This window comes from Leptonychotes weddellii, chromosome 16 (genome assembly GCF_054177405.1).
Source record: "Leptonychotes weddellii isolate Sample4059 chromosome 16, ASM5417740v2, whole genome shotgun sequence".
NCBI lineage: Eukaryota > Metazoa > Chordata > Mammalia > Carnivora > Phocidae > Leptonychotes > Leptonychotes weddellii.
The window spans coordinates 39,967,887-39,986,523 of record NC_138384.1 but is presented as its reverse complement, the minus strand read 5'-3'; the positions used below and the strand labels follow the sequence as shown (position 1 = coordinate 39,986,523).

The 18,637-nt window shown below is 55.0% G+C and overlaps 2 protein-coding genes across 9 annotated transcripts; one reads left to right on the top strand and one right to left on the bottom strand.

Moving 5' to 3' along the window:
• Positions 1–747: 747 nt before the first annotated feature.
• Positions 748–14,445, top strand: RASGRP4 (RAS guanyl releasing protein 4). Of its 5 annotated transcripts, none has more exons than XM_081806816.1 (17): positions 748–882; positions 3,738–3,922; positions 4,346–4,451; positions 4,579–4,641; positions 5,263–5,394; positions 5,537–5,648; positions 6,873–7,046; positions 8,271–8,387; positions 9,209–9,484; positions 10,553–10,633; positions 10,709–10,813; positions 10,947–11,065; positions 11,180–11,324; positions 12,118–12,154; positions 12,258–12,392; positions 12,512–12,624; positions 13,101–14,445. In XM_081806816.1, the coding sequence occupies exons 1-17, from the start codon at positions 860–862 to the stop codon at positions 13,155–13,157; spliced, it is 1,980 nt and encodes a 659-aa protein (XP_081662942.1). In that variant the 5' UTR covers positions 748–859; the 3' UTR covers positions 13,158–14,445. The 5 variants fall into 5 exon arrangements, with proteins under 5 accessions (XP_081662942.1, XP_081662943.1, XP_030890466.1 ...); XM_081806817.1 differs by having other exon boundaries at positions 5,495–5,648; positions 9,416–9,484; XM_031034606.2 differs by having other exon boundaries at positions 5,495–5,648.
• FAM98C (family with sequence similarity 98 member C) lies at positions 1,349–17,116 on the bottom strand. 4 transcript variants are annotated; one of them, XM_081806819.1, is made up of 8 exons: positions 16,994–17,116; positions 16,727–16,875; positions 16,513–16,647; positions 15,893–16,098; positions 15,585–15,662; positions 15,378–15,494; positions 14,873–15,040; positions 1,987–3,564 (listed from the first exon to the last, which is right to left on the bottom strand). In XM_081806819.1, exons 1-8 carry the CDS (start codon positions 17,032–17,034, stop codon positions 3,190–3,192), a joined length of 1,269 nt encoding a protein of 422 aa, XP_081662945.1. In that variant the 5' UTR covers positions 17,035–17,116; the 3' UTR covers positions 1,987–3,189. The 4 variants fall into 4 exon arrangements, with proteins under 4 accessions (XP_081662946.1, XP_081662947.1, XP_081662945.1 ...); XM_006739410.3 differs by lacking the exon at positions 1,987–3,564 and adding an exon at positions 14,416–14,761 and having other exon boundaries at positions 16,994–17,115; XM_081806820.1 differs by lacking the exon at positions 15,378–15,494 and having other exon boundaries at positions 1,349–3,564.
• Positions 17,117–18,637: the final 1,521 nt, after the last annotated feature.

Sequence of the window (18,637 nt, the reverse complement as noted above, 5' to 3'; positions counted from 1 at the left end):
CACATACTCAAAAGAAATGTCTGCGTTTCTTTGAGCACGTATTTATGGACCTAAACAAACGCACAGCCTACAGATCAAATGAAACCCAACAGTATGTGATATTGGTCGCCCCTGCCTAAGGGGGGAAGGGGCCCCCAGAGGGTTTACCTCCATCTATGATGTTTTTCATAATAAGAGAACAGTCTTTAAGATTGTGTGATGATGAAATGAGTTAATATTTTAAAAGCTCTTAGAACATTGTGTGGTACACAGTAAGCACTACGTAAGGGTTTGTTACAACAAATATAATAAAGTGAAAATGTTTTCTGGGATACAAATGGTATTATTAAAATGAAACCAGGAATAAAAGAAATATAAGAAGAAATATACAAAGTATTATGTCTTGTGACTTTCCATTCAAACCTTTGTGTATTAGATACATGAATATATCCTTATAGAAATATAGACTTTCTGAGTACATGTTTTTACATAAATGTGTCATAATAGGCATATTTAAAAAAAAAACACACAAAACCTAGTCTCATTGAAGTACAGCAGTGACAGAACGGAGAATCACGGGTCTAGAGACCAATAGATGGGGGAGATAGAGAGAGAGCCTACTGGGCGACTGGGGGTGGGGGCCAGCAGCACCGGAAACCTCAGCCTGAAGGGATCCCCATGTGGGGGAGGGGGGACCTTTGGTCTCTCCCCAGCCTCTTCCTTCCCCCTGGCCTGGGGCTGGGTGGGGAGGGGCAGTTCCTCTTTCCTTCCCAAGCACCGAGGAGGCCCAAGCTCCCAAGGGGCTAAGAAGCTGGAGCACTTGGGGTGGGGGAAGAACTGAGCCAGACTCTTGCAAGACCCCCTCCCCCGACCAGGAAACATGAACAGGAAAGACAGCAAGAGGTGAGAGGATCCTCCCCAAGGAGACCGGCAGCGCCCTAAGCCCGGGGCCTCTGGCTGCGCGGGAAGGCTGGGGAGTACTAAGGCTGCTGGCAGAGGGTCGGGCTCCAGGGGCAGGAGCAGAGGGCTCCAAGTGAACAGTACTTCAGGGAGTCCAGAGCTGCTAGGGCCGGGGCTGTGTGTTTGAGCATCTGGGGCTCGTCCTCGCTGTCTCTGGAGTTTCAGCTGCTCTGTATCCCCTTCTGCCCCACCCCCACTCCTCCTTGCTCCCTAGATTGGGTGTCTCTGTCCTCCCTGGGCTCTTCTTGGTGTCCTATCACAGTCGCTCTCTTGCTGCCCCCTGCCCCTGGACTGGAAACTCCAGGCTCCTGCAGGGCCCTGCCCCGGGGAGGGGAGTGTGACGCAGGGCAGGGCGGCTCTCCTGCTTCTTAAACCCCTCCTGGCCGCTCCAGGCACTACGGAGAACAGATGGTCCACAGGTAAGGGCCTCGCAGCTTCTGGAACAGGCTTCCCATGACCTGGACAAGCTTGCTTTCCTGTCCTCACCGGGGCGATGGTGGCTGAGTCCCTAGCCTAGGTCGCTCCTCCAGCCTCCTCTGGCATGTCTCTGATGGGCAAAGGGGTCCCCTCCCCATAATACCCAGCAATTTAGTGGTGGAGGCCTGACTGCCACATTTTTCTGGCTGTGTGACCTTAGGTAAGTCACTTAATTGCTCCGTGCCCCAGTTTCTTCCTCTGTTAATAGAATAATCATAGTCCCTCCTCAGAGGGGCTGGGAAGTCCTCAGTGAGACTGTCTAGACCAGTGGTTCTTAAGCTTGAGCATGCATCGGAACCCCCTGGAGGGCTTGTAAAACCCAGATTGTTGGGGCGCCTGGCGGGCTCAGCAGGTGGAGCAGGCGACTCTTTTTTTTTTTTTTTTAAGATTTATTTATTTATTTATTTGAAAGAGAGAGAATGAGAGAGAGCACATGAGGGGGGGGAGGGTCAGAGGGAAAAGCAGACTCCCCGCCGAGCAGGGAGCCCGATGCGGGACTCGATCCCGGGACTCCAGGATCATGACCTGAGCCGAAGGCAGTCGCTTAACCAACTGAGCCACCCAGGCGCCCCGAAGCAGGCAACTCTTGATCTCAGGGTTGTGAGTTCGAGCCCCACGATGGGAACAGAGATTACTTAAAAGTAAAAAATCTTAAAACACACACACACAGATGGCTGGGCCCCACCTCCAAAGTTTCTGATCCTGTAGGTCTCTGGTGGGACCTGAGAATTTGTATTTCTATCGGGTTTCCAGGTGATGCTGGTGATACCAGTTGGACCATGCTTTGAGAACCACTGAACTAGACAGGTACTCAGGCCTCTGCCCAGCATATATTCAGTACTCAGTAAATGCCAGCTCAAGAACACTCAGGACTGATCCCCTGAATCCTTAGGATGCGCCAGGACATGGCAGTGCCCTTGTGATGAGGGTCTCCCCACTTCTGCTTTCACTCCGTACTCCAGGCCTGGCTTCTAGTTTGCCCCATCACTTTCTCTGTATCTCGAGTTCAACTTTCCCTTCTCTGGCCACTTAACAGCCTGAGCAAACTAAGTCCCTTATTTATTTTTTTTAAAGATTCTATTTATTTATTTGAGACAGAGAGAGAGAGCGTGCACGAGTGGGTGAAGGGGCAGAAGGAGAGGGAGAAGCAGACTCTTCACTGAGCAGGCTCCATGCGGGGCTCGATCCCAGGGCCCTGAGATCACGACCTGAGCCCAAAGGCAGATGCTTAACTGAGCCACCCAGGCGCCCCAAACTAAGTCCCTTATTTAGCACTTTTGAAGAGCAAGGCATTGAATGTTCATAATAAATTCCTAGGGAAGGTCCAAGGATGATTCTCATTTTTCATGTGGGGAAACTGAAGCCCAGAGACATTAAGTGACTAGCACAAAGTCACACAGCCAACAGAAATTTCTCTAATCCCATTTTGTCTACCCCTGTGGAAGCCAAGCCCATTCAGCCTGGATTCTGTTCTCTTTTCCTCCACCATCCCTGTCTCTCCATTACCCTCTTTCCGCAATTGGAACACGAGCCTCAGGGAGGCACAAGGCAGAGCGAGGTTATTTTTAAACTTTCCTTGAAGCTGCCTCACCCCAGGGACCCTGCCCAGCTCTGAAGAGCCCTGGTGAGGCCACTTTGCACCCATAACTTCTCTCCAAACCTAGGGGCCCAGGCTGGTGGCTAAGACTCAGGTCCTGCCAAAATACTGGCTTGGAGGAGGGGCCTGTCACCGTAGTAGGGGGTCCAGCTCAGGGAGGAGGGACAGATGGAATCTCAGGGGTCTGCTGCTTTCATGAGGGCTGGGGGAAGAAGGGACCAGCACTGGAGGACAGAGGGGGAATTCTGAGGAATCTCTCTGAAGGCAGAACCTGGGAAGGACAGGCATGACTGGGGGAGCAGGAGTAGGAGGGGTGGGGGAAGTGGTCTTCTCCCTTGATTCCCTGGGAGGTCAAGAGTCATCCCAGGGTTCTGCCGACAGAAAGTGTCTCCATAATGCCTTGGGACTATACAGGCAGGGGAATTTGGGGTCAATGCCTGGAGGAAGGAGTTCTTATGATTCCCTGGAGGGTCCTTAGTAATCCTGGGGGTCTTCTTCTCCATGATTTTCTGGGGGTTCAGGGTGGTCTTGAGAGTCTTTTCCCCTGATTCCTGAAGGGGGCAGGAGTAACGCTTTGAGTTTACCTGTAGGAGAAGGTTCCCATGATCTGAAATACTCCAGGAGTTTTCTTCCATGATGCCTTGGGGTTTTGGGGTCAAGAAGAATTCTGGGGGTCTGCCCGAAGGACGGGGTTCCCATGATTCCCTTGGGGGTGTGCCCATAGGAAGTCCCACCAGGAATGCCCAGGAAAGACAGGGGGCCAGGGCCGGCCCCGACAGGCCCGGCGCCACAAGACGTGCCCCAGCCCCCGGGAAATCAGCAAGGTCATGGCTTCCATGGCTCTGGGCATGCTGAACGAGGGCGGCTGCAGCGAAGACGAACTGCTGGAGAAATGCATTCAGTCCTTCGGTGAGTGTCCCTTTCCCTGACCAGCCTCCCTAGTCCTAAGGTGGTAAAGCAGCCACCTCTTTCTAGGCCTGTTTGGGGGTGGGGGCGCGTATAAAACGGTAGCAAGGGTGTGTGGAATGAATCTCAATCACGACATTTGGGATAAGAGAAACACGTGCATTTCTTTTTCCTGAGATGCAGAGGGGGAGGAGGTCTGATGCTATTTCCATCTACACCATGACTTGCCAGGTGCTGTGCTGGTCTATGCCCAGTACAGACAAGGAAACCGAGACACCCTCAGGAGGCCAAGTTGCTTGCCCTAGTTCATGCAGGGAGAAACAGGTAGAGCTGGAGTTCGAACCAGCCAATCCAACGGGCTCGAGACCGTGCAGTCTCTTGCCCAAGAGCCATTCCGACACAGAGTCCCCTTCTCCCGCCCCCCAGACTCAGCTGGCAGCCTGCGCCGTGGGGACCACATTCTCAACATGGTACTGACCATGCACAGCTGGGTGCTGCCTTCTGCCCACCTTGCTGCCCGTCTGCTGACCTTATATCCTCCCAGGGCCATGAGCAGGGGGTGGAGGGTAGAGGGCAGAGACGTGAGAGTCTGGGAGATGGGGACAGGGTGAACAGGCAGGTCTGGGATGCTGGATATCAGAGCCTTGACCAGAACTCAAGTACCAGGAGGCCACAGGGAACACACAAGAGCAGAGGCGGCTGCAGATCTGTCACCTGGTCAGGTAGGGCTGGGCCCATACCTCTACTCCCATGACCCAAGACCCCCATCCTATTCCCTACCCCCAAAAAACACCTCCCAGAGATTCCCCAGACTGATTCCTCACGGGCCCACCAAGCCCTGCTCCCCCAAATACCACTTCTGAGACAGCCTTGGTTTGGTTCCCAGGACCCTCCCAGTTCTGCTCCTTAGAACCCTTACCTCTTAGAGATCCATGACCAGATCCTAGAGACACTCTCACAGCTGATGCTCAGAGACCTCCAGCTCTGGTCCCCCAACCCCCCACATGCCCTGGCCTTACTTTTAAGATCCCCCTCACCTTGTTGCCCAAACATCTCACCCCTCAGAGGCCCCAGCTTAGTTCTTGAGACCCGCCCCCCACTATCCTGCTTCCTAGCAATTCCACCTCCAAGAGATCCCCCCAGTTTATCTCCCATTGATTCCCCAGCTTGTGGTTAGAGGCCCCCAGTTCTACTCCTAGAGACAGCCCCAGGCTGGTGCCTCTCCAACCCTGACCTTCCAGAGACCCTTAGTCCAGTACCTAGAGATTCCTCAGCCCAAGAGACCCCTTTTAGAGACCTTCCCCACCCCCAGCCTCATCCCACCATCTCTAAACCACCCTCAGATACTGGCTGACCCAACACCCTGAGACGGTACACCAAGAGCCTCAGTTAGAAGAGGTTATAGGTCGCTTCTGGGCCACTGTGGAGCAGGAGGGCACCTCTGCCCAGAGGAGCCTGGGAGACTCCTCCAACCTGTGAGTCAATCACTCTCCACCCCCATTCTGCCATCCCCCTCCTCACCCCCACATCCTCCACCCTGTACCCCTCCAATACCCTGCCCCTCTTTGCCCCCAGCCTGAGCCCGGGTGGCCCTGGCCCCCCACCCTCCATGAACAGCCCAGGCCTAGGCAAAAAGCGCAAAGTGTCCTTGCTTTTCGACCACCTGGAGACGGGGGAGCTGGCTCAGCATCTCACTTATCTGGAGTTCCGGTCCTTCCAGGCCATCACGGTGAGGACTCCCTTCCCCCAGCTGGGGATGGCTGGGAGTGGGGTGGAGCCTGGCAAGACTCAGACGACCCCTACATTAGGCAGGGATCTCAAACTCTCCAACATGGGTGCTAGAAAGCTCGGGAAAATGAGTTGAGCTGGCTGAGGACAGAACCCCTGGGTTCAAATCCATCAGCCCTTCCTTATTTGTGTGACTTTGAATTAGATTCTCAACCTCTCTGGGACTCAGATTTCTCATTTATAAAATGGAGGTCATAATACTTCATTAGATGGTTGGGAGAATTAAATTAATATGTCCACTTAAAAATGCTTGTCGGGGGGAGCATGGGTGGCTCAGTCAGTTGAGCATCTGACTGACTCTTCATCTCAGGTCTTGATATCAGGGTCGTGAGTTCAAGCCCCACATTGGGTGTGGAGCCTACTTTAAAAAAAGAAATGCTTGTCACAGTGGCCCATAGTAAGTGCTCAAAATATTTTATTAATTATTCATTTATTCAAGAAGCATTTAAGTTCACTGTGCCTCAGTTCCATTATCTGTAAAAAGGGGAATTTAACACTTCCTACCTTATAGGTTCAGTGTCTGCTCCAGAGTGAATGCTACCTGGTAGAAGGATTTGAAATGGCCATATTTTGCCATATTTTACCTACCCAAATGATAATTTCATATGCTTCAACCGATATATAAGTATTAGCTATTGCCACCACCACTTCAAGGGAAGGCAGTGATCCGGTTCCTTAGTGTGAAAATTTCCTGATTGTTCACACACACGCACACAGGGTGCAGTACCTGTGGGTGTGGAATGTTGACTCCTTGAGCAGAACAAAGAGAAAGTGCTTTCATGCCTTCTTTGCCATCCTTCCTTTTGCTGACTGTATACCAGTCAGGTATATAGTTATGAGCGATAGACTGGGTTCACACCTGTGTGACCCTGGGCAAATTATCCTCTCTGTGCCTCAACGGCCTCATCTCTAAAATGCGAATAGTAGAGTCTAGTATTCACTCGGTAGAGTTGATGTGAGGATTAAACTGGTTAATATGACAGAGGGCTCAGAACAGTGCCTGACTTTATTTAAATATTTCTCTTCAGAGGGAGAGGGCCACGGTGACGTCAAAGACATGTGACAGCCAGACTAGGGCCTCAGAGGTCACAACTGCTAGGGGGATGGGCGTGTGAGGGCAAGGCAGACGCGCCACTGCCCACCCTGACGCCCACCTCACCCCCAGCCCCAGGACCTGCGGGGCTACGTTTTGCAGGGCTCCGTGCGGGGCTGCCCGGCCCTGGAGGGATCCGTAGGGCTCAGCAACAGTGTGTCCCGCTGGGTGCAGGTCATGGTGCTGAGCCGTCCCGGGCCGGCACAGCGCGCGCAGGTGCTGGACAAGTTCATCCAGGTGGCACAGGTGAGGCCCGCCCAGAGGGGCTGAGGGAACCGACGCGCGCAGCTATCTGACCCCCACCCCCAACCCGGTCCAGCTGCCAGGCCCTCGCCGCAGCTGACCAGCCCGGGCGGTGACGTCATCCACACCCTGGCCCCACCTCCTTCGCATCACGCCCACCCCGACTCCGCCCCCGAGGTCCTGGTCCAGAGGTTCTAACCCGGGACTGCGACTGCACTTCTTCTTTGGCCTTGATACTACCACGCCGAACCCGCCCTGCCCTCCAATTGGTCCTAGACGTAGCTGTTGACGACGTCCCCCCTTGACCCGTCTCCCAAGCCCTAAGCCCGAATATTCTGTCCACAGGGCGGCGAAGGCGTCTCTGGCAGGCCCCTACGTTTGCATCACCCTCCACCTCAGTCTCTAGGCCCCAGCCGTCCCTTCGGGACAGACTGCATGCCTCCCTCCCCATCACGTCAGGTCTCTCCTTGGCCCAGCCCCACTGTGTCACAACCTCTCTCTTCCCCTTCCCTAAATAGATACCTTCTCTCCTTTCTGGAGAAAAGGGAAGCCTCCCTCCCCCACCGTGGCCACGCCTTTGCGTACTTCTTCGCAGGCCACGCCCTTCCTCTCGTAGCCTGTGCCGCCCCCGCGGACTTAGAGGTTCCACTGTCTGCCCAGGGGTCTCCCGGTCAGAGTGTCTTCCATTCCTTTCTGGTTCCACCCCCACCTCCCCCCCACAGCAACCTCTGCCCGGCAAACTTGAAAAAGGGGGGGATGAGGCAGTTGTCCCCAGTGCCCTGCTGACTCCACACTTGTCTCTCTTGTCCTGCCAACCCTTCCATTTCCCTCTGGCCCCATTCACCTCTGCCCGGCTCCTAACTCCGGCCCAGAGCCCGGGCTCACCTGACTCTCAGAGCAGTCTGACCCCCAGGTGCCTGTCACCTGACATCTGTCTGAATCCCCCACACCTATCTAGTCCCCAAACCTAACTCCTCACACTCGCCTGACTACGCCCCCACCTTTTTTCTGACCTCACATCAGTCTATCACCTGCCTGACCCCCCCATGTAATGCCCATATACCTCCTTGTGGCCCACTCCTGCCTGACACCGCTCACCTGATGCTCACAGTGGCCCATACCCACATGCCTGACACCCCCATTCAACTGGGATGCAGTCATGGGGACCCCCACTTTGCCTATCCTGCATGTGATAACCACCATCTGTGTATCGCCCTCCCTTCCTAGAGGCTCCACCAGCTACAGAATTTCAACACACTGATGGCCGTCACGGGGGGCCTGTGTCACAGTGCCATCTCCAGACTCAAGGACTCCCACGCTCACCTGAGCCCTGACAGCACCAAGGTGAGCCCCCACTATTCTCCCCAAAGTTCCAGCCATCAGTCATCCTGAACCGCCACACTTTTTCCCCATCCCCTCCATTCCTACCCAGGGGCCCTGGAGCCACCTGGAGACCTTGCTCCTCCAAATGGGAGAGAACCCCAGACTGTCCTCCTCTGCCTTTCTTCCTGCCTCTTCAACCATGCACGCATCATGCTGACCCCTCTGCCCTCTCTGTTTCCAGTCCTGAGCAGGACTGGAGGGAGACAGATGAGAGAGATGGTAGCAGAGAACCAGGTGGGGACTGAAATGATGCCCCTAAGGACACCAAATTTAGGCCACCCATGGGAAGAGCATAGGTTAGGACTGTCCCGGGAAGTGTATGAGGAGAGTGAGTTATTCATGAGTCTAGTGTGTGAAGTCAGAATCTGGCTGGAAATAAGGCTGGAGATGCCCAGGGGAAGATCCTGTTGAGACTTGCAGGCCGAACTAAGGTGTCTGGGCTTTATCCAGAGGGCAATGGGGAGCTAGGAAAGGTTTGGTAATGATGACAGCACCCATAATCAGATTTCAGTTTTGGAAAAAAAAATCCCTCTAGCCTGGGGAATGGGGGATATGGAGCTTTCCTGAGATGGGGACCCAAAAGGAAGAGCAGTTTGGGGGGGATGCTGAGGCCAATGTGGGACACGGAGGGGCTTAGGTCGATGTCCCAAATGCCACTGGGCCCCTGGGAGTCCGGAACCCAAACGGGAGGCTGCCAGGATACCCCCTCCAGGGGGCTAAGGGAGCAGACCTGGCCTCCCCCATCCCATGCCCCGCCCCCCATGATACGCCCTCACGCACAGGCCCTGCTAGAGCTGTCTGAGCTGCTTGCTGCCCACAACAACTATGCGTGCTACCGCCGCACCTGGGCTGACTGCACGGGCTTCCGGCTGCCCGTATTGGGCGTGCACCTCAAAGACCTGGTGTCCCTGCACGAGGCACAGCCCGACAGGTTGCCTGACGGCCGCCTGCACCTACCCAAACTCAACAGCCTCTACCTGCGGCTGGAGGAGCTGGCGGCCCTCCAGAGGCAGCACCCGCCGTGCAGCGCCAGCGAGGACCTGCTGCACCTGCTCACGGTGAGCCGCCCTGCCCGGGGTGCGGGGTGCGCGGGGACTGAACCTGCAGGCTGTAGAGATTTGGGGTCCTGGGTGCGGGGGGGATCCGCATCCTTGTCGTGCCCATTCTACAGATTGCGAAACTGAGGCCCACAAGGTGAAGTCACTGGTCTGCTGTCCCACGGCAGTAAAGCCCAGATTTGAACCCAAGCAGGCCAGCCTCAGAACCTGTGTGTTAACATATGTTAACCACCACGCTACGTCCTCACACTGGCAGTGTGGGATTCTGGCTGTATGCTGTTTATAATATAATTTTATATATGTATCCTCCTGCCCTGCCCATGGAGCTAGAAATTGAGAGAGACTGGGATTCTAAAGGCCATGGAGTCTAAGACTGATTTTCGGACCCCAAGACAGGACCAGCTACATAATTCGCAGTGCCCCATGCAAAATGAAAATGTGGGGCTCCTTGTTCAAAATTCTTCATAATTTCAAGACGGTGACAGCAGGGCATTAAATGAAGTGGGTCCCTTCCAAGTGTGGGGCCTGCCTGTGAAGCTGGCCTTGCCCTAAGATGATTGGTGCCCAAGGCTCTGTGCTTTGCTGATTCTAGAAGGCCATCGAGCCCAAATATTTATCGAGCACCCGCTGTGAGCCAAACACTACTTTAGGCACTTAGGCTCACAGCAGTCAGCACGTCAGGAAAAAAAAGAACTGCTATTCTTGTGGGGCTGACTTCCCAGTAGGGGAGACAGCCAATAAAACAAAGTAAATGAATAAATCATATGGTCTTTCGGAGGATAAGTGCTAATAGTGAAAACTAAAGTAGAAACCAGCAAAGAAAGTAATAGGGGTTTACAATTTTAAACAGGACCCAAAAAAAGTCTCAGTGAGAAGATGGCATTTCTGGACTAGGGAACGGGGGTGTGGAGACGGAATGGTGGCTCGGTGGGAGAGAGGAGCCTAGGAGTCCCCAGAGAAGAAGGGCTTTGGGAAGAGGATGAAAGTGGGGATCCAGGCAGGGTGCAGGCTATAGGTAGGAGGATGGAGATGAGAATCTGTAACGCCCTCCCCCCCCCCATCCCCCAGCTTTCCCTGGATCTCTTCTACACGGAGGATGAGATCTATGAGCTTTCTTACGCCCGCGAGCCCCGCTGTCCCAAGAGTCTGGTGAGAACTGACCCCTGACCCCTGCCCACCAGCCCAAGCCCATGTACTAACTGCGCCCCTCTGTCCCTGCCCCAGCCACCCTCCCCCTTCAAAGCGCCCCTGGTGGTGGAGTGGGCCCCTGGCGTGACACCCAAGCCCGACAGGGCCACCCTGGGTCGGCACGTGGAGCAGCTGGTGGAGGTAAGGAGGGGACTGTGGCCTGGCCACTGGGGGCCAGGAAGGAATGTATCTGTACAGTCCTGACCCAGAGGAGATCTAAGACCTTGACGATCATGGTTTGGCCTTACTCTCTCCTTCCCATACTCCTCTGAAGTCTGTGTTCAAGAATTATGACCCTGAAGGCCAAGGAACCATCTCTCAGGAGGACTTTGAGCGACTCTCAGGCAACTTCCCCTTCGCCTGCCATGGGCTTCACCCACCCCCCCGCCAGGGGTAAGTACTCCTGACTTCTAGGTCCCCCAAAGATGAGGATGGGAGGATGCTGGGGCTGCCGGGACTCCTGGGAGAAAGGGGCCATTCACACTAAGGTGAAATCTCTGCCCCTAGGAATGGCTCCTACAGCCGAGAAGAGCTGACAGGCTACCTGCTCCGGGCCAGTGCCATCTGCTCCAAGCTGGGCCTGGCCTTCCTGCACAACTTCCAGGAGGTCACCTTCCGCAAGCCCACCTTCTGTGATAGCTGCAGTGGTTTTGTGAGCACCCTGCCCCTCTATCAGGGCCCATCTCCCCTGGAGAGTCCCGGGTCCTGACTCCTCACAGCCTGGGTTGAGAAGGCCAGCCCTGCCCTGGAGGGCTCCCAGTCCCCAAGCCCCAGATGATCACCAAATTCCAGAAAATCCCCTAGTCTCAAATAATCCCCACATCCCATATAAACCCTAAACACTGGATATACCCAGAATCTAGATAGTACCCAAATCCCAGATGATCTCCATCCTGGATCACTGCCAAACTATGGATACCTAAAACCCTAATCTACAAACCTGGGTGGATTATCTCCAAACAGAATCCATTTCCAAGTCTTTAGACTCCAGATCATTCAAACCCTGGATAATTTTCAAATTCAAGGCATCCTCAAACTCTGGATAACGGACAGATCTCTCAATCTCCAAACCAAGACTAATTCACGAACCTTGGACCACTTCCCAAACCCACTTTTTCACTCACGTCCTATTCACAGAAAGCTCCAGTGCCAGGCTGCTCTAGACTTGAGGGCTGGGGAGAGGCGCGCACAGCAGAAGACACAACAGAGACTATCCCTGCCCACAGAATTTATAGTTCATTAATTCCAGATTTTATCTAATTCTAATATCCTAGATGACTCCCCAAACTTACAATAACCCCAAGTTCCTTTAGTCCCCACTTAAGCCTCCAGCCTTGAGAATTTCCCAAACCAGATGGTTTCTACACTCCCGGAGACCAACCCCAGCCCCATCCACAGCCCTCTCTCCCCTAGCCTATGTCACCAATTCTGCTTTCTCTTCCCAGCTCTGGGGCGTCACCAAGCAAGGCTACCGCTGTCGGGGTGAGTGAGGCCTCGGTGGTGGGGAGGGAGTCCAGCACGTACAGGCCGGATGAAGGGGTGCGCAGGCTGGGCCTCTGACCACTAACTGCTGACCTTCCCCCAGATTGTGGGCTGTGTTGCCACAAACACTGTAGGGACCGTGTGAAGGTGGAGTGTAAGAAGAGGCCAGGGGCCAAGGGCGACATGAGCCCCCCTGGAGCCCCCATCCCACCCACACCGGTTCCCCACGCCAGCTGTGGTAAGACCCAGGGAGTGGCAGTCCTGGGAAGGGGGCCTGATGGTTGGGGATATAAGTCCAAGGTCATGAGGCCCTTCCCATCATACCCACACCCCTCTCATCTATCACCCCACAAAAAGGCTTGGAAGACAATCTCTCCTACACACTATCCCTGGAACCTGAGACAGGGTGCCACCTTTGCCATGCTTGGACCCAGACAGAGCCCCCACACCCTTCCTGGGAACCAGAGACGGTAAGGAGAACTGCCCCCCACCATCAACTGGATACAGGGGAGACCAGGCCATTTGCTTGGGGGAACCCAGGCAGATTTGGGGAAGCATAGGAAAGTAAAAAGGTGCAAGAGTCCTCAATTGTGTGGGCAGGAGGGTACAGACCCTGGTTAATTTGTAACATTGATAGAAAAATAAAATTTTCAATACATTGGAGTGGGAAGGGGGGTAGCCAATAGTAGAACAGAAAAAGGATTTTAAGGAGAAAAAAGGAAAAAGAAGAAAACGGCAAGGACAAGGCCAAATACATCAAGAGCTATAATTGGTGTCAGTGGAGTAAATTTTACTGTTCAAAGGTAGAGACCTTCAGATTGAATTAAAAAACCAGAACGTCCAGAGGAATTTTCATTCATCTACTGAACATAGTCTGGGTGGGGCAGTGCCCGGACTCCTAGACACCACATCCTCCCCACGTGACCCAGTGTCTTCCTCCTTCCAGGTGCCCCTCCCAACGACGGCCTCACCGCCCGCCCAGTCCTCCAAGCTGAATTCCTAGACCCCGCTTGGTCTGTTGTCTCTCACCTCCCCCAGAGTCAGTCCCAAGTCCTGTTATTCGGCCTCCAGCAGGACCCCCAAAGGCACCTCTGCCTTCCCATCCACACCACCTTCAGTGAAGAGTTCATCATCTCTTACTCGGAAAGTTATTTTCTTCCTTTGCCTCAGAGTGGCCACAACCTGTACTCCCATTTCCCCGAACTTCGTATCTGCGGTTTCATGTTGGATACGTCTAGACTTAAGTATCATCCCACCAACTCCTTACATCTCCATTTTACAGACGAAGAAGCTGAGGCCCAGAGAGGTTAAGCTGCTCTCCAAGGTGGCAGAGCCCCTAAGTGTTGGAGGCAGGACTCAAGTCCAAGGCCTTCTGTCTGCCTCTAAAATGGAAGCTCCTTACCAGTACGCTACACTGACAGCACGGGACAGGCCGGGGAGGGGATAGGCTGGGCACTTATATTCCTAACTCTGGGGTTCTAGAGACAGGACAGAAGGCTAGAGTAGGGGTGGAACAGGGAGCCTGTGAACACCTGAGTCTCTCCCCTGCTCAGAGCCCTTCCATGCCTCCCTCTCACCCAGGGGAAAAGCCAGAGTCCTCACTGCGGCCCACCTCCCACAATCTGTTTCCATCACCTCTCTGACCTCACCTACCACCACTCACCCCCTTACTCATCCTGCTTCAGCTACACTGGCCTCTATGGTCCCTGAACATGCCGAAAATACTCCTACCTCAGGGCCTTTGCACTGGCAGTTCCCTCTGCCCAGAATGCTCTTCCAGAGGCCCACATGGCTCCCTCTTTGGGACTTAGGTCTAATGTCGCCTTCTCAGGGAGGCCCCTCTGACCATACTCAAAGTTGCAATCCACCCCCCAGTCCTGCTCCTACCTTGTTTTTCTCCAAAGTCATTTACCCATCGAACAAACTATACTTTTTACCTATTTATCTTGTTGAATGTCTGCTCCTCTTCACCAGAAATTGTCAACTCCAGAAGAGCAGGGGTTTTATGATCTATGTTTTTTCACTGCTGTATCCCTAGTGCCAAGAACAGGGCTAGCACATGGTGGGTACCTGAGAACTCTTTGTCCAATGCCTGCATGTCTTCTTCCCTGTGCCCACAGGAAGGGAAAGATGTGTTGCTAAAGAGCAGAGGACTATGAGGGTCAGAGCAACAGGGGTCTGTTGAGACCCAGGGGACAAAGACACCCTTACCCCTCCGCAAACCTGAGCACCCCTGACCCCCCAGAGATAGGTCCTATAGCTGTCATAAATTAAATTTATTTTCCAGAGAACATGGTCCTTGTTGTTGAGTGGTGGATGGGGGGAGGACATTTGGGACCTTAGGAGCAGGGGATGTGGGGCCTGGGAGCCAGATACCAAGAGAAGCTCAAAGTGACTCCCCACGGATTACCAATGGCATTAGCATGTCACAGAGAACCCCCCCCCCGAACCACCAGTCCCCCTTTACTTCTTCTTCTTCTTGCGACCCCAGTTCTGGCGGCCTGCCTTCTGCCCACCTCCATCCTCTCTTCTGCTCTGCCAGCTGGGCATGGGAGCCTCCAGCTCATTTGGACGGCCCCCCCGGTCTGGCACGTTGCCCATAAGTACCTGAGAGTTGATCAGACTTGCGCATCAGGGAAGAGAAATGAACAAGGGGACCAGAGAGCCAAGTTTGAAGGCCAAGGACGGAGGGGCCCTTCCCCACTCCCAGGCGCCCACCTTGTTGATGGCACAGCAGGTCCCTCGGCGGGCAGCCTTACTGGTGGCTGGGACAAGATGAGACAGGTCTGCTCGGGCAGCCAGGACGTGTGCAACAGAGACATCTGATTCTGGGGTCAGAGCCTCTCGAAGTGGGATCAGCACTGCCTTCATGGCTTCTCCTTGGGCCTGGGGAGAGGGGCATGGAGAAGGTGGCCAAGAGCCCTCCAGGTGGGATCTGTCCTCTTGGAAGCATCTCTCTCTCCACTTAGGGCCTCACGTCCCGCATCTCTAAATAAGAGCTACAGCTCTGGAGATACTCCCAGCTCAGAGCTAGGAATTCTAGAATGCTCTGGACCTCTAGATTCTAGAATGCCCTCGAGGTCCTGAAATTCTAGAGCCCCAAGCCTTACAAGAGTCTAAGAACCTGCTATAAGGTCATATTCCTTGCCCTTGTTGTTCCTTCCTGTAGTGGTAACCCCCACAACTGGGCCTCCCTGCTCCTGCCCAAGTCCTTTTCCCACACCTCTGCCCGATCACTCCAGTAGAAAGAAGATGTTGTGAGGTCCAGGCGTTTCAGGAGCAGGCAGCGGCAGCAGCAGTACTGATCTCCCAGCCTTTGGCACAGAGAGTCCAATGCCTCCTGGGGAAAAGGTCTCAGTCATGCCAGGGGTTCCCCTCACTCCCATCTCTGGGGAGGATGCTGTTCTCATACAGCCATACATAGTCTTACCCATCTGGGTGCGTCCAGCGGGAAGGTGAGGAGGGGCTGCAGGAACCCTGGGGGCAGGGAAGGCAGCAGCTCAGAGATCTGATGGGAGAAGGGAGTCTGAGGTTGACCGGGCAGAAACCAGATGTACTCTCCGTGGATTCCAGTTCCCGCATGGCCCAGGGGACCCAGGCCTCGGAATCAAGAATGGTGGCCACAGCTCTAGGAAAACATCCCCGGGCACTCGGGCCAGAACCGCTTTTGGAGAAAGGACTCTCCCCCTACAAGGAAAGTGGGGTGGCCCCGGTGCTGAAAGGACGCCAGCTCTCTACCTTGTCATGCAACTCCCACAGCAGCCGGCTGGCGGCGGTCCCAGGCGTCGGTCTGGGCAGCCCCAGAGCTTGGAGGGTAAGGACCAGTTCCTGGACCATGCCAGCTACCCCCTCTGCCCCTTCTCCACAGGGCGGGGCGGGGCTGGGATCCAGCCGGTGGTACAAACGGAGAAGGCGGGCAGCCTGGAGCTCCGAGCAGAGAAAGCCTAAAAGGGAAAGGGAGCGTTGCAATCAAGGAAGGCTACCACCCCACCCACCGGGGTCAAAAAGCCCCCCATCTGCTTCAAAACCTCCAGGCTTCCAATACTCCGGCCTTCTAGTTCCGCCCACCTAGAACCCTGCCTCTACCTCCAGAATAAGCTCCACCCACTTCGAGACACGGTCCCCTGCTCGGACTTCGAACCCCGCCTAATCGGGACCACCTGGCCGTCTACATCACATCCAACCCACTTGAACTTCAAGACACTCCGTCAAAATTCGAACCCCACCCACCTCGAACCCTCTCGCGCGCCTCAATTCTGACCACGCCCCCCGGGGGGCGAACCCTGGCTCCACTTGAATATGCTGAGCCCGCCCCTCTGGAGGCCGTAGCCTCGCCCACTTCCGCATCCCGGGCTTACGCAGCAGGCGCAGGCACGCGCCGGGCTCCCGCAACGCCGCCGCGCCATCGCCGCCGCAGAGCGTGCGGTCGGGGCAGTGCAACTCCTGCAGCAGGCCGGCCAACTGTCGCAGGAATTCCTCCTCGGCGCCGGGGCCTGCAGGAGGCCGGAGAAGTCAGGGCGCGGCGGCGACCCCCGCGACCCCACCCCTCCGGGCCGCCCGCTCCACACGTACCGTCGTCGGCTCTCAGCGCCTCCGCGCTCTCCCCTCGCTCCCGCTCCAGGGCGCCCAAAGTCGCCAGCTCCGCCGCCAGCCGCGCGCACAGCGCCCTGAAGTCTGGACACGAGGTGCCCAGCGACGGCGCCCCCGAGAAGCCCTCATACCTGTGGCGGGGCCGAGGCAGCGGGAGGGGGTTGGGAAGGCCAATAGCAATTTCTGAGGGCAAACCTGTCTCTTCCCGCATCCCCACCCCCTCCCCCAGCCACACCCCCTTCCCCTTACCCCAAGGCCAGCAGGTCCCGGGCCACAGCGGCCCCCTCCATGAAAGCGTCGTCTCTTTTCCAGGCGCGCGCCCCCTGCCGGCCGGCGGGAGGCCCCGCCCCAGGAGCGGCGTGCGCGGTCCCCGCCCTGCGGCGGCTGCGACCAATCAGCCCCTAAGGGCCTTCGGCGCCCCGATTGGTGCAGGAGGCAGCAGAACCCGCCCCCAGGTCCTCCGGCGCGGAGAGCTAGAGCGCCGCGGTTCGGGTAACCCCGTCCAGACCCGGGAAAACCCCCGGCTCTGTAAATCCGGCGCGTGCATTCAGGATCCCAGCTGTCGCGACAGGCCAGCGGGTGTCGCTATTGTTGCGACTTAGAAACTGGGTTTTCTTTTTCTCAGCCTCCCTCGGATGCCCTCTACTCTTGAAGCACCCTAGACCAAGTGTTCTCCCAGCTCCGCTCCAAATGCAGAAACTTATTTCCTCCTTTCCAACATAGGGTTGGAATTACGTCAGGGCCTCAGGAAGCCCGGCTCGCCCCCTTACACACACCCGTCCTCCTCATCGATCGATCGCAATGCACCAGTTGGGCCTTCACCCCTCTTTCCCCCTAGGCCTTGGAGAGGGAGCAGGTGCAATATACTGTCGTGATTAAGAGATTGCACCGTGGGAGTTAGGCAAACAAGGGTTAGGGCTTGACTCCACCACTCACCACCTCTGTGTCCCTGCCAAATTGCTTCGTATCTGTATAATGGGGATAAAACGTACTTTTTAAGAGCTGTGAGGTTGAGAGTCCTGTATGTAAGTGTTTAGTAGACATATAGGGGTTCTCAGTTAATAACATATATTGAGCATTTTGTGTGTGCTACTAGGCTAAGTATCTTAGATCCGTTTTAGGGAGGAGAAACGGAGGTTCAGACAGGATAAGTCAGAGTGAATGTGTGGTGGTGCCAGGACTCAAATTCACATCTGATTCCAAAGTCCATGCTTTTAATTACTTAACCTATTACCGCTGTTAGTACTGCTACTGTTTTGGTTGCTGTTGTTAAAATAATCTTCCATAGTGCTGCCTCCCCAAGGCTGGGTACTGGGACCATTTGTTGACCTTAATAAAACATTAAAATTGCTCAAGTCAAAACCTTGGAATCCCAGCCTGATTTCTTTCTTCTTTGTAAACTCTTTATCTAAATTTGTGGATTCTAGGGGTGCCTGGGTGGCTCAGTCGTTAAGCGTCTGTCTTCGGCTCAGGTCATGATCTCAGGGTCCTGGGATCAGGCTCCCTGCTCAGCGGGAAGCCTGCTTCTCCCTCTCCCACTCCCCCTGCTTGTGTTCCCTCTCTCGCTCTCTCTCTGTCAAATAAATAAATAAAATCTTAAAAAAAAAAATCTGTGGATTCTACCTTCAAAGTAGATCCATTATCTTGCTCACTTCTCCCTGCCTCCACTGTTCTCACCCTGATCTCCTGTACTCTTGTCTCCCCCTGGACCATCACAGCAGCCTCCTCCCTGCGACCTACCCAGCCACCCAACCCCAGCGTCTGTTCCCTACAGGCAGCCAGAGGTAATGTGTAAATACCTGAGTCAGGTCACAGCCCTCCCACGCTTGGAACCTTCCCGTATCTCTAGCTCACTCAGGGTAACCAGCAAAATCCATGCAATGGCTCTCAAGG

Bases quoted from the DNA above. Each gene is read 5' to 3' on its own strand.
- FAM98C (XM_081806819.1), bottom strand. From the start codon at position 17,034: ATGGAGGGGGCCGCTGTGGCCCGGGACCTGCTGGCCTTGGG. The intron at 15,495-15,584 runs GTAAGACTATGT...CCTTTTCCCCAG, and splicing joins CGCTGGACGCACCCAGATGG to GAGGCATTGGACTCTCTGTG. The intron at 3,565-14,872 runs GTGGGCGCCTGG...TGCCCCCTTCAG, and splicing joins CCTGCTGTGCCATCAACAAG to GAATCAGGGGAAAAGACTCT.
- RASGRP4 (XM_031034606.2), top strand. From the start codon at position 860: ATGAACAGGAAAGACAGCAAGAG. The intron at 4,452-4,578 runs ATATCCTCCCAG...ACCAGAACTCAA, and splicing joins GCTGCCCGTCTGCTGACCTT to GTACCAGGAGGCCACAGGGA. The intron at 8,388-9,208 runs GTGAGCCCCCAC...CCTCACGCACAG, and splicing joins TGAGCCCTGACAGCACCAAG to GCCCTGCTAGAGCTGTCTGA.